The sequence below is a fragment of the Uloborus diversus genome, chromosome 9 (genome assembly GCF_026930045.1).
Source record: "Uloborus diversus isolate 005 chromosome 9, Udiv.v.3.1, whole genome shotgun sequence".
NCBI classification, from domain to species: domain Eukaryota; kingdom Metazoa; phylum Arthropoda; class Arachnida; order Araneae; family Uloboridae; genus Uloborus; species Uloborus diversus.
In genome coordinates, this window is record NC_072739.1 from 81,139,541 (window position 1) to 81,158,225 (window position 18,685).

The following is an 18,685-nucleotide window of genomic DNA, read 5'->3' on the forward strand; positions in this document are numbered from 1 at the left end:
TTCACTCATGGATAATTGCTAATTGACTGTAACTAGATCATATCCTCCCTTACTCAACTAGTAGCCCTTCTTTGAACTTTTCCCAATAAGTTAGTAGCTTTCTTAAGAGAGGAAATCAAAACTAAACAGTCTGCTCCAAATAAGGTCTAACTAAAACTCTAACATTTACAATTGCTTTTGAAATGTGTGAAATAGATTTATTGGCAAAACCCAACATTTTGTTAGCTTTGTTACTTGCTCTGCATTGCTGACTAAAGTAATCCACAACTGTTTGCAAACGATGGATTCCTGTAAATGATAGCTTTCATGAGTACTTCCATGACCTAAATGAGGCACGTGATAATTTCCAACACTAAACCACATACCCCACTTAACTACCTATTTTGAAATCTGATCTAAATCCAAAAACATGTAACAGAATTTTAAATTTTTTTATCAACTCAACATAGCACACAGAATAAAATTACCAAATCTGTTCCATGATTTTTCATTGCATATTCCAAGACACCTGCTGCTGCTTCTGGTTGGTGCAGTTTGTTATTTATGCTGAAATGAATTGAAAAATAAGAATAAATTAATCAATATGTGTGTGTACGAATATACATTTAAAACTGTCCACTGTTCAGCGCTTCAACATCACAGTTTACATTCAGTAATTTTCAATAAAATCATTATTTTGGTATTTTGAAGAATAGTCTTCCCATAACTTTAAAATAAATAACCAGCATCTGTTCTATCATGTATGCAAGGTGTGCAAAGGTAGTCAAAATTTAGAGTGTTTAAAAGATATCTGCTGTTTGCAGACTTTGCACTACATAATGCTTGTATACTGTATAGCTGGAAGTTTAAATTATGTCTCACAATTTAGACTACAACAACAATGAATGATTGTACTTCAACTTTACTACTGCATTTTCGATGAATCAATATTTTTTGTTGAGTCCAGATTTCAACTATTATTGTTATTTTTTTTTAAAGGGGTGGGTTCATTTTTTATTGTTTTATTTTAATAATGAATACAATAAATTGTCCATTTTACATACCTTATTAGAGTTTCAAGTATTTCACTTGTAGGGCCTTTATGAAATTCATCTTCTTTGTAATGTAAAGCTTTCGCATATGCTCGACATTCCATAGCTTTTTCTCCCAGTAAAGTAGCTTTTAAAGGAAGTGGTCCCTGTAGATGGAAAAAGTTAGAAAAATTAACTCTAAAATCTATAAAATGATGCAGAAAGTAGTAATGTTAAGTGATAACAAATATATTTTGGGATTGAATACAAATCAGTTCTCTTAAACTCTAGTATTACATTAACTATAAAGATGTAACATTATTGAGCATAAAATACTGCCAATTGTTCAATACAAATTGATAGGAAAAAAATTATGTTGCTATTAGGAACTGTTATTAGAATGTAACAGAGTATGAGACATATTCTACTGAAATTTGAATCATGTTGTACTTATTGGTAAAAAGATCCACTAGATTTTTTTACTATTTCTTAATGGAAAATCCTATGCAAGTTCTTTATTTCATATATACATAAAATAATCAATTGAAACATGAAACAGAAGAATGAAAGTTAAATTAATACTCAATATAGTCAAACCCTCTTTTTGATCAAACAAAATGAGCATTGATAATTTTGCTAGATTTCGATGTACGTACTAAAGTTTGAATTTTAGTAGGAAGCTTTCAACACATGACTGGACAATCTTTTTACAAACACAATTTAGGGAGTTTTTTTTTTTTTTTTTCACACAATTCCTTAAATAAAGAGAATTTTCCAAAGATTTGTAAAATTCAGTAGATTTTGTAATAAAAATTGGAAGAAAAGCTCCAAATTCAAGAAACTACTTGAAAAACCAGTCGAGTTGGCAGGTACGTATATTTTATAGAAGTGCCGTCACTACAGGGGCGGTCCACCCTGGGCGTCACCTGTCTGGGAGGGGGCTTTATTATATCATCGCTCTGAGACGATGATATAACAAAGGGCATTATATTCATGTAAAAGAAATTTATTAAATTTAAGTCAAATTTATGAAAAAGCATGAGGTAACAAAGCCTACAAAAATCCGTAGCCTTTCTAGACAATATTTGTAAAAGATGGAGGTCACGCTTACATTTCTATTTACATAGAAGTAAAACTTAACAATATTAGTGCTACACTATGTTATAGGAAACTTTTAAAATATAATGTAGCATTGAAGCATTTAAAGCTCTGAACTCTGGAAATACTTGCTAAATCCAGTTGCTTACTAAAGCTGAAATCAATTGACTACAAACATTTAACAACTTAGAACTAGAGACGTATCAAGTAGCACTTTGGCCGAGTAGCCGAGTACCGAGTACTCGGCTGTTGGGCTTATAAGCCTTTATTTAATATCTTGGAGTACTTTTAATTTAATTTCAAATGTTTAAGTGTATTTTTGAAACTTACCTCCATTAAATTTTGCCACTCCGCGTCCCATGTCCCAGCGGCGGATAACGGCATGATCGTGCAACATCGGAATCATACTATGACGTAACACTCGATGGTTGAGATGTTTTTGGCTACTTTGAGCCGAAAGAACGAATAGAAAGATTGTTAAATCACTCAATCAGGAATAGTTGAGATGTATATCTTCAATGCAAAGTAGGGTGTGTCATGGGATGACGTATAGCGGTCATGAAACGTATAAATAGGTTGTTCAAAATATTTTCAGTGCTTGATTACTCTTACTTACACCCCACATTGGCACCTTGCCGTTTTTGTTGAGCAATCAGGGATTGGTATTTGCCGTGTTGGCAACCGTGCTGGGTAGTTACGGCGTGCTCAAGTCGCAGTTGAAGTAAAGTTTTTTGGATTCATGCAGGGCATGAAATAAGTTTTATTCTGTGTTTAATGTTATTTACAAGTTTTAAATAACTCACTTAACGTGGTTTAAAATGTCACCATTGCTGAAGATGTTTGCAGGCGTTGACAGAAATAATTAGCTGAAAGTAATTAGGCCTAAGTCTTAAATATGGCCACTACTCCGATCAACTAACCGGTGCTTCTACGATGGAATGAGACTTTCTTCTGTGCGAATCATCAATGAACAACGGTGTGGTGTTCCTAGTTGAATTTCCTGGTGATACTGACGAGATCTCCCGAGGTTCCTAGTTATATTCCGGTGTGTGATCTAATCGTTGTTTCTGTGGATGGAGGAAGTTCTTCTAGAACCAAGCAAGCCTATCGGTTGATGAATGATGGGACTGTTAGCTGAATTGTCAACACTGTTGGTTTATGTTACTGATGCTTTGTGCAATAAGTCTTCGGCGCAGTGGACATGCGTATTCGGCACAGGAAGGTGAAATTTTACAATTTCTTTAATACATTTCGTGTTTTTCAAATATGTTTGTTTGTCTAACGATTCAACTATGAAATTTTTGTGATAATTGGGGGGGGGGGGGGGGTTATAGTCTAAATTATTTGGGTATTTAACAAAATGTTTTTCATACTGTAAACTGTGATATTTTATGAATAAATGTTATTTATTTAAACTATTTGAGTATGTTTTATTTCTTACTGGCAGACTGCACAGCTTTTTGATGTTGGGTTCTGTAGGCCTTTTATTTAGTTCAATGAACTTAAGGTAAAAACAGAAGACAAATCCCTCAACATCGGCTTTTCACTACTCGGCCATGTACCGAGTTCCAATTATGTTTTAAAAAACACCACCGACACACATGTGACCAATTATGAACTCATTGGGATAGTAGTATAGACCTCCATGTCCAAATAATAGTTTTTAAAACAAAATTCCAGCTGAAATTAAACTATGCATTATTTAAAAGATTTTGTTTAAGTCAATAATTTTACAAATGAGTTATTTTTTAAAGTAAAAATAAACAAATAGATAAAAGGTAGGATTAATCAAGTTGGAATTAAAACAAATCATATCAATCTATACTTCTAGTCCGACAAACTTAAATTATTTTTAAAAGCAAATGAAACAACGTTAAAAGCACAAATGTGCAAGAGCACTGCAGACAGGTGTTTCTGTATTACAAGGAACATCTTTTTCAGTGCATAAAATGTGAGCTAACGGATGTAAAAAAATCAGATATTTGTCGGATGTCTTTAAATCCGTGAGCTCACATTTTGTGCATTGAAAAAAGCATTCCTTGTAATGCCAAAACACGTGTCTGCAGAGTTCCTGCACATTTGTGCTTTTAACGTTTTTTTTTTTTTTTTAAGAAAAGGTATTTTTATGCTTCTTATAAATAATTTTTGAAGTGGTAAAAATCCATTTAATAACATAAACATTTTATATTTTCTGTACTTACCTTTTTTGCCCCATTTTAATAAATAAGTTTCATTAATGATGCATTAAAATATAAGATTTACTCCATTGAAGCATAACAAAATTTATTATTCTCAAAATTTGAATTTTACTTGTAAATTTGAATTGTAAATGATTGCAGTATATTATATGCTTGCACTTTTTTATTAATTGTAAAATCTGCTTTGAACCATTTTACAACTACTCGGTATTGGCCGAGTACCTGATAAAAATTTGGCCGAGTACCGAGTACTCGGTACGTCTCTACTTAGAACCAACTTTCATAAATTGCTGTTTGGTGATCTGTATTGAAAAGAACAAATAGTTATTAAAAGTGGACTGTTTTAACCTTAAAAAAATTTCATTCATTCACATTAGTTGCTCAATAAAACATTTAAGGCTTTGAATGAGTCATCATTAACGCTTTCTGTTGATTGAAAAAAAAATGCTGAATACTTTGTATGAATCTCGTAGCGCAAGATCGTGTCAGTGTTAGAAGTAGTTTTTCTTCTGAATCACTCAAACTGCATCTTCCTCCCTACCCCTTCCTTTTTTTTTTCAAATTTTTTTACAAAAAAAAAAGGGGGGGGGGGGTGGCTTTAATGGATGCTACACTAGAATTATACATCAACAAATTTATTTTTACCTAGCACAAAATTTTTAAAATGTTCTTCTGAAATTTTTTCAAAAGTCACTTACTACATTCATATTTATATATTATAAAATTTTTTGAAAAACAGCTACAAACCTTTTCACAATGCTCCATAAATTCAGCCAAATTTAGAATCGACTGAGTGATTTCAGGGATGTTTTGAGTTGTTAATGCCTGCTGAAGACTATCAGAAAGCTCATTTTGCTGAGTTACTTGAAGTTCAGACCAGCAAGACAAAAATATTGCATTAAACATATCCCTGAAAATAATCAACAATTAAGAATACAATGAAACACTGAACAGATCACATTTAGAGTTTAAGTGCAAGGTTAGTGATAGACTGACAAAGATTTCTTGATGTTTCAGACGCAGAAAATATCATTTTGACAAAGTAAATACAGGGTATATATATATATATATATATATATATATATATATATATATATATATATATATATATATATATATATATATATACAGAAGAAAATTTACTAAACATGCAAATTTTATGCTTGGCAGAAACTAAATAGGAATATTTATACAAGCCTTAACTACAACAAAAGAATTAAAATAACTTTAACAAAAGGGCTGAGAAAAAAAAAAAACTAAACTTGTTGTATTTTGTTCTATGTTTAGAATGCCATAAATGTTTATGCAGTAATTGTGCATGAGTAAATACACTTAACTAATACTTGTAAAATATATCAAATGTTAATAATAATGCTAATTAACCCTACAAAAATAAAAACTATAAAACTTAAAAAACTATCCAATTTTTCTCATCATGGAAAGATAACTTTTAAAGAAAATTGTTCATAATTTAAAATTAATACTTTATTTACCTAGGCAGTTGATCATATGACTCTGCTAGAGCACAGCATGATCTCAAAGCTGGAGAAGGTGACTCTTTCAACAGCACAACACTCATTCGCTTTAACCATTCAAGCCAATCATCTCTAGAGACGCGTCGAGCTGAGGCCCACGCCTGTAAATAAAAATTAAAAAGTCTTAGAATGCTCATATCATAATGAAAAAGTAATATATTAACACTTAGCAGCAATTTCCTTCGTGTGATTAATTGATACTCGAATTGTAATATTTTGTTGCAAGTTAAAAATGATTTTTGTTACAACAAAATGTTAAAGTTCCTGTTTATAACATTTTAAATAAAAATGGAGATTTTTGAATATTCGGTGCAGTATTTATTAGTTAATATTAAGCTTATTTGTATTTTAAATGTTTTTTACAATGAGTCAAGTACATACAGCTTAAAGTGAAATATTTTATTTCGTTTACTGACTAAATCATTTACAAAATGACTTATGTATTCAGTTATTAATTCATTCATTTACATTCTTTCATAGAGTAATTCACTTTTTTTATTCATTCCATTTGCTTATTTTCTTATTCATTCCTTCTTTTACTCACTCATTTATTTTTCTTCACATTTATTAATTTATTTATTTAATTGATTATTTGTTTATTGTTTCATGATCTTTTCTTTATTCATTCAACAATTTATGTGCAGATTCATTTGATCAAAAATGATTTTTATATTCGAGTAGAAAATACTCCACTGTTGTTGAAAATGCTTTATTTTTCACTTTACACAGAAAGAAAAAGTAAAAATTGTGCACTTTTTATTTATTTTTTTTTTTTTTTGAAGGCACAAATTTACTGCCAAAAATATAAAATAATGCTTCAATGGAAGTTTTTATATATATATATATATATATATATATATATATATATATATATATATATATATATATATATATATATATATATAAAATACAATGTTCATTCTTATTGTACTGTAATTTTCAAACAAATTTCAAGTTTGTTCATTTTGAAAAAGCTCAGTCATCTTAACTATTTCACTTATTTTTTAATTACATACTTCAATCGTTAAAAAAGAAAATTTCCAACTTTAGCTCCTAGTACCTGAAATACAACCAGCTCATTAGAAAATCACTTACCCTCTGCAAATTATTTATATTTATGGGAAGTTTCTTTCTTGGATTTGCAACATCGCTTCCAGTTGTACTAATATCAGTATCATGACTCTTAGGAACAATTTTCTTTTTTGCATACATCAATGGGTCATCGTTTTCATCAGCACTAGTACCCTATAAAATGAAAGCGTTTTGTAGGTTGTGTTAAGTATTTTTCATGAAAGCAGGATTTTAGATGAAAATTAAAAATATAGCACTTGTGAAAAGGGTAGAAACAATTTCAGATCCTGCATCAGATTCAGCTGAATAAACCACATTAGGCAAATCCTAGACTGTCTATTGTTTAGGAAAAGTATTATTCCTGTTAAATTTATTTATTTGCTTATTTTTATCACTATGTGGTGAACTCATACATATTCACTTTAACTTTCTGCAGAAACATGGAATTGAACTTCTACCAAGAATATGAACTTCAACTTCCACGAAAAATAAGAACTTCCACTTCCACTCAAAGATGCGGCACATAAACAGACGCCATTGATTTTCAGTTAGTCTCGCTTGGTTGTGTCTCCCTGCGCTTGCTCAGAGCGACATGCTAATTTAGGATATTCGCGGCTACAATTTAATTGTTCATAATGTTTTTAATGTTTACCTGTTCTTATTAAATAAATGTTTTTTAGCGTTTTGCATCAAAAATATTTTGTCATCTTTAAGAAGTGTTCCCCAGCACAAATGTGGTGCACTTAAGTGGCACTACCAAAACTACTATTATCATGAAATTGTAATTTTAAAGGTGACATTTTTGCTTACTGCTTAGGAACTGCTACTTTTTTTAAAAAAAAGAAGAAGAAACTGGTGCTGATATAGAAATCCAGATGGTAAGTTTATTTTCAATATCATTCACAAGCTACATGTGACTTGAATTCAGCACACCAGTTACTCACGGTTCCACTCCCCTTTATGGAGATCATTAATATGCTGGAACAGCATATCTGGGGAACTGTGCATATAAAATTATAAATGTTTTTTGACACTAAGTGAAAACTAGAAAAATTCATGTCAGCCAGTCAAAGCTGCTTTTTGGGATCAAAATTATGCACCATTTCGAGAAATAAAAAAGGAATGAGATCGAACAAGATACATTCATTTTCATACAGTATTAGCAAAGTACAACTAGATACTAAATTACGCAACTATGACAGATATTCATTTAGAATGGAATGTGATAGGTAAATTGGTTAAATATCTATAAAAACACATGAAACATTCACTAAAAACATTGTTTTAAAACTTGATAAGTAAGAGATCCTTAGCTTTTAATTCGAATCATTTTCTTTTTTTGATAGAATGTACTATTTTGAAAGAAAATTTATATATATTTTTAATGTACCCAGGAAAATTAAAATAGGATATATTCCAGCTTATTGAAAAAAATATAGAAAATTTTAAGAATAAGTAAAAAGATAAAATATAGCAAAAACTAAAAATATTTATTTCTTTATAATTGTTGGAAAAAAATTGTCTCTAACTATACAATAGAAGCTTTATTAAAATAACACGAGACATTAAAACAACTGGCAAAGATACATTATAGCAATTTTCCATGAAAAATTCCACATGAATTGAAATTATAGTCAAAAGAAATAATTTAAGAAGTGTACCTTTATGATTCTGCTAATTAAAACATCATATCTCTGGTGTGATATTCTATGCTTAGCTGTCACTTTATTAACCATAGGAATAAAAATTTGATATTTTTTCCCTAACTGTACAACAATAGAGCATAAAGTATCCATTGCAGTCTGTAAAGAGAAAAAATACAATTATAAATATCATTTCATAAGTTATAAAATTATTTGAAGTACTGAAGCAAAGAGAATAATGCAGTCTGTTACATCACCTACACCATTTTTGTCAAGGTAAGACAATGAAAAAAAAATTAAAATTCCAAAAATTATGAATAATTAACCAAAACAGGACTAAATATATACTCAATAAAAATAAATTAATAAATTAATGAAAAAACATAAAATGTGAAAAGTAAAACAATAAACATGTATTTTAAGATCCACAATAACAATACACTTTTGTATATCTTTATTTTATTTATGTAATCTGGCAAAACAGAGTATGCTATGTCTGTAAGTGTACAATTTACTTTGTTAACAGCATACACTTATGACAGCAGATTCAGTATAATTTTGTGACTCAAATGATAAGAGAGAAAGGAGACTGTAATTTCTATTACACTAATTCCCAAAACAAAAATCACTGAAAGAGATCAGTAGCTGACGCAAAATTCAGCAAGTGGCTTAATGATAATTTCACGAATGTCTCAAGGTTGAAAAAAGGGTGTCCAAATGCATCTTCATCAAAGTTCTTCTAGAATAGGTACCCAGAATAGAACTTCCAGTGACCTGAATGTTTAAGACATATTCTGCAATTACATACAAATTAATAAAATTAAAGAAATGATTTCTTAGATGATAAACATTAGCAAATTTTTAAGAATTTTTAAGTGGGAAAAATGATATTCTGACAAAAATGCTTGAAGAACAAAAAATTAAAAATGAAGAAACTGATCTATTGAACATGCAGATGAAGAAGATTAATTTTAAAAATTCAAACCATTATTTGAAAATTTAACATAAATATATGTTTTATTTATGAATTTTAAAACTGAGTTTAAATATTGATAATATCCTCATATATATACTAGCCAATGACCGAGTAACGCTCCTGACATCATCAACAATGAAACTCACACCACAGAATGATAATTTGATAGTTTTTTTTTTTGGCAATGCTTGACATACATTGAAAACTTTATTTTGACAGTGCTGAACTGGATCCGGTAACTTAAATATCTTACGTTATCTACTGGAGTTTAGGGTTAATGCACTAGAGTTAAAATTTCAACTATCAAAATATCACAAAACAGGCTATTACTTTGTTCAAATGTAAAAACAAATTTTCACCCATCACACCTTGACGGGCGATTTTCTAGTTAAAGTTTAAAAATTAATAACATTTATACATATACAATATACATGTAAAAATATAACTTACAGGTCGCAACTCGGGAACAGTATCTAAATTACGAACTAAAGGCTGTAGAATTCTAGATGCAAATTCAGTAAAATCAAGAGTTTCTGAAAGATGGTCCACTGTTTCTAAAGCACACCTAGAAAGAGTTTTTTTTTTTTAATATCAGTTGTAATCTTACTTAAGTTCAAACAAAACAGCAGAAATTGATCATCTTTACATAAAAGAATGTGCAACAGAATTTCGAATTTAGAGAAAGAAAGACATCAAAGTTTACACATAATGCATTTAAGAAGAAAAAGTACACTAATAGTATTAATGGCTGTTTAGTGGACATAGAACTGTTCTTCCAATACATAAAATAAAGTTTTCCCTTTTTTTTCATAATCCTATTTCTACATACTACAGAAGGCCATTAAAGAATTGGTTGTAAAAATGTACATTGAATTGTTAACATTTGCTTTGTATATGTTGTTTTTTATGAAATTGATGCACTTGAAACAAATGCATTGTAACTTCTTCACATTGCACCTTATGACTCACACAGTTTCATACAACTATTTTAATAAAAGGACAAATAATTGATGATTTTTTTACTAATTACTTTACCCAAAAAAAAACAAGTCCGTGAGGGCCAAGGCCCACTGTGCTCATCCCAGTTTTCAAGACTAAGGGCACTGGGGTGCAAGGCAGATGTTTCGGGAAGGTTGTCAGTCTAAAAACGAAACCCCCATGGTTTAGTTTCCAAGCAAGTTTGGCACTCATTTCCTCGACTGACTGAAGGAATGAACGGCTGAGTCAACCATGCCCAACCGGGGAATCAAACCTGGCCTGCGGCATGGAAGTGCTAAACGCTATCACTGAGCCACTGGGCCTGATTCACTTTACCTAACACACAAAATAAAATCATACAAGTTAACATTTCAACTAAAAAACATACCTTTGAACAGCAATAGGCACCTCAGGAGAATCAAACAATTTCACAATTGGAGGCAAAATCAGATGAACATAATCATCAAGATTGTTCCCAAACTTCTGCAAAGCTACAAGTAACTAAAACAGCGAAAAATAAATTACAAAAATGAAAAAATATATCATATTACAATTTTAAATGTCAGAAAAAACTTACTTTAATGGTAATTGTCCGATTAGGAGAAAAATCGTGCATGAAAACTCTAAGAAAATGTGGAATAAGCTGAGGCAAATAAACTTTAAATTCAGCGCCCAAAGCACCAACCACTTGTTCAATTAACAGTATTATTGTGCTTTGCATCGGACTTTGTAGTGTCCAAAACTCCTATGTTTAAAAGAAATGATATTACAAACAAATGATGAGCATTGAAAGCAACACAAAATAAAACAAATACATTTAACAAACTAAATGAAACAACCACTCTCACAATTGCAGGCATTTGGAAAACTACAAAGTTCAATTATTCTATAAACAAATTTTGACAAACAACCTAGCTCTATAGTTAAAAGTTAATAGCTAAAGCTAAGCTTGTTTCGACAATGCTTAACTTTAGTAACCTCGTTTTCTTGTTTTAAACTTCCAGTTTTAATTAAATTTTTGACATCAAAATGCCAACCTTGCTTGCAGTTCCACTTTGCAACAAAAAACAAATAACTAAACGTATTTTCTGTTTCAAGATACAAAAAACGAAAAAAAAAAAGTATTTTGTCATGTACAACTAAAAACAAATAAAAATAATTGCCTTAAATATACCAACACATTTGAGCAAACAAAAATATATATTCTCATTATTACACAGTTAAAACTTTGCATACATGAATTTTAAAATTAAATAATCAACAGGTCATCACTACTACTTACTTTTAGCAGCGAAAATATACTGTCCAAATAATTTCTTATGTGTAACTTTACGATGCTGATAATTTGGCAAAGTTGTTGAAATAAGAACTAAAACATAATGAAAAAAAGATGTCAGTTCAAATTTTCATAAGAATATGTAATAGTAAATAAGTTACCAAAGAAAAATAATTCACTTTTTTACCTCTCGGAAGTGTTGGTCAGCATTCTTGATTATATTAATAAAAGAAGGCATAACTTGAGGTAGATAAGGAACTGCACTTATTCCCATGCTTTTGAATAAAAATGTTATTGCATGAACAGCCATAGAATGATGTTGATTCAGCAAAGGATCTCTGATTATTTTCATTAAAGTGACGATTGCAATTTGGGGATAGAATTCATCCAGGCTTCCTGACATATTTACTAGCATTTCACTGGCACTCATTTCTACAAAATACAAACAAGAAAAGTACAATAATGAAAGACATAAATGCATAGTAATAGTCAATTTTCAAAATTATGCTGACCAGAAATATTATGTAAATTAAATTCCAACAAATCAGTGGGATAGATCGAGGTTTTTATTTTTAAGTTTTGTGGAAAAAAGAAAATATATCATAAGTTTTCTTAATTTTTGTAAAAAAGAACAAATTTTCGTACTTTGCTTTATTTATTTATAGTCAAACTCGCTTGTAACAAGCATGAAGGGACTGCAACATTAGCTTCTAATCACAAGAGCTCAGAAAGGTAGGCTTTGGAAAACATCATAAAAATGCATAGAAACTTGTTTTGTTAGATTGTTATTTCAGTACAATAGCAAAGAAGGTAGTTAATTTGCTTTGAACTGTCTCATTGTCTCTTTCTTGAGGTAACTGTTTTTTTGAAAACTGCTCATGGGCCACAAAGTATCGTCATTTTCAACTCTGACTTCGTAAAAGTTTGAAGTTTTCTGCACATCAAAAGCCAGACTAGTTTGAGAATGAGTGCAATTTGAAATTCCCCATTCTCCAACTTACATCATTTTTTTTCATCTGTTCTAGTTTGAATTTGAGTTACACTATCGTTGCAAGTAAGCATCTCAGAAGTAATAACATTGGCATCAACCAATATGTGATTTTTAAATGCTTCTCTACAGCACAAAATAAAAGGAGTCATCACGTGTTCTCAGAATTGATGACTCATCATTAGCATTTGGTTGACTTTGGAATGTCAAATGAATTTTTCCAAGAAAATATAAACTGAGATAGAAGTCAACTGAAATCTAAGAACCACTAAAATATTGTTCATTTCAAGCGGGGTTTGGTCATTATAAGCGAATTATGATCCCATTGACTTATCATTGAAACAACTAAGTATTTCTGATTTCCTCCTTGAATCCGACTCCTGGTTAAATCAGGGCTGGTTATTAGAAAGTTGAACTATATTTTAATATTTTAATTTATTTATTTCAGTTTATTTATTTTTTTATTCAGGAGAAAAAATTTGCCATCACTGTTTTAATCTGAAATCCCTTTGGCTCAAAGGACTTCACTGGGCATGACTTGGAAGTCAGAGGTTTTTTTTTTTTGGTTATGTTTTGATTTTAAGCAAGTGGATCGGTCTAACAAGTTATGAAAAAGCTGTTCTTATGTATATGAGGATGATCTGAAGAAATTTTTCCAGAAATATGCAGATCAATCAGAATTATTTGCACAACTCTACAACATTTGCTAGTGGAACAACAAGCATTCAGCAAGATAAGTTTCATTAAAAAAAATTCTCTTGTGCAATCATGAGGCAATATAGCTGGTTCAGCTTTGCTTTCAATTGAACAAGAAATATGTATGAAAAAACATTGTTTTTGACAAAATACTTTTCTAGAGTTAAAGTACGAAAACTTCTCGGCTGATCTGCTTCTGAATTTTACAAGGTTAAATGCATCTAATATTTACTTGAAGTCTTTTGTGTTGGGAAATGCCTTTAATAAACTTTAATACAGTACTTTTGTGCTTTGATTCAACCTTTCATTTACATTAGTAAACCTTTATCATATATGCATAATACAGTGAAAAATCTCTGAGCAGCCACCCCTCTGTTCCGTTAAAACTTGGCCGCTCTTAAGGGTTTTGATCATTGAACTCGAACTGTACTACAAATAATACAATTGGACACTTTAAAAGACTACTTTTTAGGAAAAAATTATTAAATTTGTGTTTGTTTACAATTAGCCAGCTTTATAGAAACCACTTTTTTTATTTTTTCAAGTTTGTTTTTAACTTGTAAAAACGAATCTTGAACTGAGTCTGATGGCTGAGTTGATGGCTTTCAAATCAGCAATGATGTTGTCAATTTTCTCTAAAGTTTGCTGGGTCGAAAACATGACTTTTTTTAAATTACAAATAATATCAGGAACTTCATCATCTAAATCTGAAATAGCGCCTAAAAGGCACAAAAATGGGGTGACAGTGTTGACATTCTTCAAAATGCCAGCCCTCCTTCACCCCCCCCCCCTCACGTTACAAAAATTTAAACATAAAAAACACCTGGCCGTTCTCTTAATGAAAAGCGACGGTAAAAAAAATTAAAAACTGAAATTTCAGAGTAGTTGCCAGTCTATTTCGAAGCCCAGACAGGCGACAACCCAGTCGCTTAGAGGGGTTTGAGTGGCTGCTCTGAAGGATTGGGTTAACATTGTGCTCATAGGCAGTGAAAAACTGGCCGTTAAACAAGGGTGGCCGCTCAGAGAAGTTTCACTGTATTTAAATATGATTTATGAGAGTGGTGGCAGCTTGTCACATGACCTGTAATGGCACTTGGTAAAACAAGGTAGCCTCGCTGGCTTATCTGTAATACTGCCATGGGTAGATAAAGAGTTGTAACTGCAAATGTTTCTTTTCTTTCCTTTCTCCCCCCCCCCCTCCTTTTTTTTTTTTTTTTTTTTTTTTTTTTTGCATTTTTATCATCTATTGTTGGGTAGCTTTATTGTACAAGCTTGCTTATTTGGTTTCCTCTGCAAAAAAAGTGCAAAAAAACGTCTAATTCAAACATTTCCCTATTGTTAGTATTGAATTCAAAACATGTTTCTTCAAAGATCTTGAAAAAACATTTCTGCAGATACTGATGTTTACCTGCACACAACAGAGTGGGCCATAGAATATCTGCAAAAATCCAGTGTTGTGTGAAATCAAAACCATCATACTGCAGATTAGTAATTAACTGAAAATCAGCATTGCCTTAGTAAAGAGCATATATATATATATATATATATATATATATATATATATATATATATATATATATATATATATATATATATGTGTGTGTGTGTGTGTGTAATATGAAAAATCCTTTGCTAGGCCTTTTCCATATTAAGTTCTGTTCACTTATATGTCAACTCGTATGAGTCACAGACATTATTTATTACACACTTAAATGCTTCTCATACCATATATGGTTATGTTCTAGGCTCAGATGAGTTTTCCCTTAAAGTACCTACCAGACACTATTTTTCCCTCCAGACTTAAGCCAGCCTCTGTCTGCTGTGCAAAGCCCAATAATATTTCGTTATTGCAATCTGCTCCTCCTATATAGATCACGTGAGATCACATGATGGAGGGATAATTATCTGTAGTCTTTTAATGATATTCCCTATATAAAAATCGTGGCACAACTAAACAAGGGGGTTAGTCAAGAGAAGTTCCAGCTGGTATATTCCATGTAAAAATAAAGATGTTGTGAATGTAGCTTTGTCCTCTTCCTACGTGGTAGATTATCACGGCACAACACTGCAACTTGCGAAAATCAAGATTCGTAATAAGAACCGAGCGGCGGTTCTTACATATATAAAAATAGACTTCTCTTGAACCAAGATCTTGATGGAAATCTTTACTAATAATAAAGCTGAAAGTCTCTCTGTCCGGAGGATGTCTGGATGTCTGTAGGATGTCTGTGACGCGCATAGCGCCTAAACCGTTCGGCCAATTTTCATGAAATTTGGCACAAAGTTAGTTTGTAGCATGGGGGGTGTGCACCGCGAAGCGATTTTTTGAAAATTTGATTTTGTTCTTTTTATATTCTAATTTTAAGAAACTTTTTCTGAGCAAATGATCACAACGTGGAATAGTAAATTACGAAATCATCATAACGTGGAACCGTCATGAGCCATGGGCGAGCCATCTTTACTAATAATAAAGCTGAAAGTCTCTCTGTCCGGAGGATGTCTGGATGTCTGTGAGGCGCATAGCGCCTAAACCGTTCAGCCGATTTTCATGAAATTTGGCACAAAGTTAGTTTGTAGCATTTGGGTGTGCACGTCGAAGTGATTTTTCAAAAATTCGATTTTGTTCTTTTTATATTCTAATTTTAAGAAACTTTTTCCGAGCAAATGATCACAACGTGGAATAGTAAATTACGAAATCATCATAACATAGAATCGTTATGAGCCATGGGTGAGCCATTTAACATAACCAATTGGCGAGAAATTCATCCTCCATTATTTGTTAATATACAGGCGAACCAATGACCTTTTAATTTTCTACTACGGGCAAAGCCGTGCGGGTGCCACTAGTGTACAATAAAAGCATGCAATGAACATGATATCAATTTCAATATTTTCTATAAATTTTTTTAATAAATAGTTTTTATATGTTTGAAACCCTTCATAAAAGAACAATTTTATTTGAATACCTTGGTTATCAACTGATGTGCTTCCAATGCTCAAAACGCCGCTGGTTTCACCCGATTGATCTATCAATCCTTGATTCACCTTATATTTAAATGGATCAAGAGCACCTAAGAGACCAAGAACTCTAATGGCCTGCAAAAATATTTAAAAAAAAAAACAGAAAAAAAAATGGTTACATAAAATTCACTTCAAAAAATCACTGCTAATACAATAATAACATCATTGGTAGTATCTTACCTCTCTTCTTATAGTTGAAGATTGTTCTGTTTTCAAAAAGTTTAAGAGTAACTCCAGCAAAGTAGGATACTTTTTGTAAGGCTCTATAACATAACCAGTACTTTCTATCATTTGTCCAAGAGTCCATAATGCAACCTGAAATCAATGAACACAACTGAATTCCCTTACACAAGTTACAGGTTTAACACTAGAGTTACGGAAGGTGTCATTTTGAGAGCGAGCCCACTTTTTTTTGGCTAATTGTTCCTCTGTATTTTCATAATTACAAATTTTTGAAATTTCTCAAACATTTCTAAACACAAAAGTAATGTAACTTAAGAAAATGCTAAACTAAGAGAAAAGAATGAGACTTACTTCACGTTTAGGCAAGGATGATGAATCTTGCATCATATCCAAAAGTATTGGCATCAATTGATCTACCCATTTCTTCATTTCTACTCCACTAACCTATAATTTAATACAAAATTATAAAATACAATAGTAACAAAATGATTCTTTTAATTAAAATATGTAAATTTAGATCTACACTGGTTTTGGGTGTTTAAACACAGCGGCATATCCAAGAGTTTTAGGGCAATCATTATCATATTTAATCAGTTATGAAAAATTTAATACATATATATGTATAACAGGCAGTAAGTTACCGCCGTTCCAGTGCAGCTTTTCTGAAAAAAATAATTTCCTCTTCACATTAAATTGGTCATGACTCACAATTTAATTGGTGTTCTGGTATTGAAAAATTTACAAATTCACCTTTGACATCAAGGCCGTAACCAGACTTCGTTTTGGGGAGGGTTTTACCAAACATACCATTAGTGAAATCAATGTGATCACTAATATTTGATAGAACTCATATATCATATTGATTTTTGTTAAACTAGGTTTTTTAAATGAAGAGTTGTTGCTTTAGAACATTAACATGTGTAAAAGATGATGTATCCAATAAATGAAGAGAAGAAATCTGATGTACACTACATACCCCTGTTGAATATTTCAATGTATATTTAACTACTCAAAAGAATAGATGTGTGCAATCATATACGCACATTCAAAATAGTACTTCTTTAATTCATTTTTTTGACACTTATAGTATACTAGTAAAAATACCCAGCATTGCCTGGGTCAGTAATAATTATGACAAACAACCCTTACTTCCATTTGTTTTCTACTTTAACTGAGTTTAAAGGCGATATTTTGGTTAAATGGTGAAAACCAAAAACAATATTGCAAAAACAATATTGCATAGTCTTTAACTTCAAAAACAGCGACAGTTGAAAAAATCCCAAATGCCTTAGCCATTGAAATCTTTCCGCAAAAAAGTTTGCCGAGATTCCTGCTGGTTGATTGGACAATGAGTAAGTGTCCAATTAACACAAATAACTTTTTCAAAATCCCATTAATTGCATCAAAGTTACATCAAAATGGAAAATAATCAGCCAAATCCATTTATTATTTGCCAATCTTGTACGAAATTGCTACTTTAAGATTTGACTTGAGAAAAGCCTTGAATCATCAGATGAGAAGAAAAAATATTCAACAAGACAACAATTGTATCGACAGGGAGTTGAGATGATACACTAAATGCTGCATTGGGTTGAGGAAAGCCTTAAAGCATGAAACTAAAAAGCTTATAACCCGTTTTTTTATTCTACTTAGAAATTTTGAACAGGTGCCATCTTCAGCAGAAAAATCTGAGCTCTTGATGGACATAAAATGTTAATATGTGCAAGTATTTTTTATCCCCATATTAGAGAAGTAGTATGGAAAAAGTGTTTTATTACCCCCACCCCTATGGGTGGTTTTCTTTCCTATAACGGGACGAAAATGCGTTATTCTGTTACATAAGCTATATTATTGTAAAATTTCATGAAAATCCATTCAGTAGTTTTTGCGTGAAAGAGTAATAAACATTCACATACAGACAAACATTCACATATATAATATTACTAAGATGTTAGACGAAGAATTTGGCACTTTAAAATTTAAAGAACTTCAATGTTTTTGTTAACATCAAA

The 18,685-nt window shown here is 31.1% G+C and overlaps 1 protein-coding gene across 1 annotated transcript in view; it reads right to left on the reverse strand.

Moving 5' to 3' along the window:
* Nucleotides 1-18,685, reverse strand: part of LOC129229997 (serine/threonine-protein kinase mTOR-like) — a 106,697-nt gene that overhangs the window by 56,589 nt on the left and 31,423 nt on the right. Inside the window, exons 18-31 of the mRNA XM_054864382.1 lie at nucleotides 17,025-17,117; nucleotides 16,671-16,805; nucleotides 16,436-16,565; nucleotides 11,973-12,217; nucleotides 11,792-11,878; nucleotides 11,087-11,254; nucleotides 10,898-11,010; nucleotides 9,982-10,096; nucleotides 8,574-8,714; nucleotides 6,937-7,086; nucleotides 5,800-5,942; nucleotides 5,054-5,216; nucleotides 1,044-1,177; nucleotides 468-546 (exon numbers count right to left, since the gene is read on the reverse strand). Of these exons, the coding sequence (XP_054720357.1) occupies nucleotides 468-546; nucleotides 1,044-1,177; nucleotides 5,054-5,216; nucleotides 5,800-5,942; nucleotides 6,937-7,086; nucleotides 8,574-8,714; nucleotides 9,982-10,096; nucleotides 10,898-11,010; nucleotides 11,087-11,254; nucleotides 11,792-11,878; nucleotides 11,973-12,217; nucleotides 16,436-16,565; nucleotides 16,671-16,805; nucleotides 17,025-17,117 (1,896 nt within the window). The remainder of the gene's footprint in view (nucleotides 1-467; nucleotides 547-1,043; nucleotides 1,178-5,053; nucleotides 5,217-5,799; nucleotides 5,943-6,936; nucleotides 7,087-8,573; nucleotides 8,715-9,981; nucleotides 10,097-10,897; nucleotides 11,011-11,086; nucleotides 11,255-11,791; nucleotides 11,879-11,972; nucleotides 12,218-16,435; nucleotides 16,566-16,670; nucleotides 16,806-17,024; nucleotides 17,118-18,685) is intronic.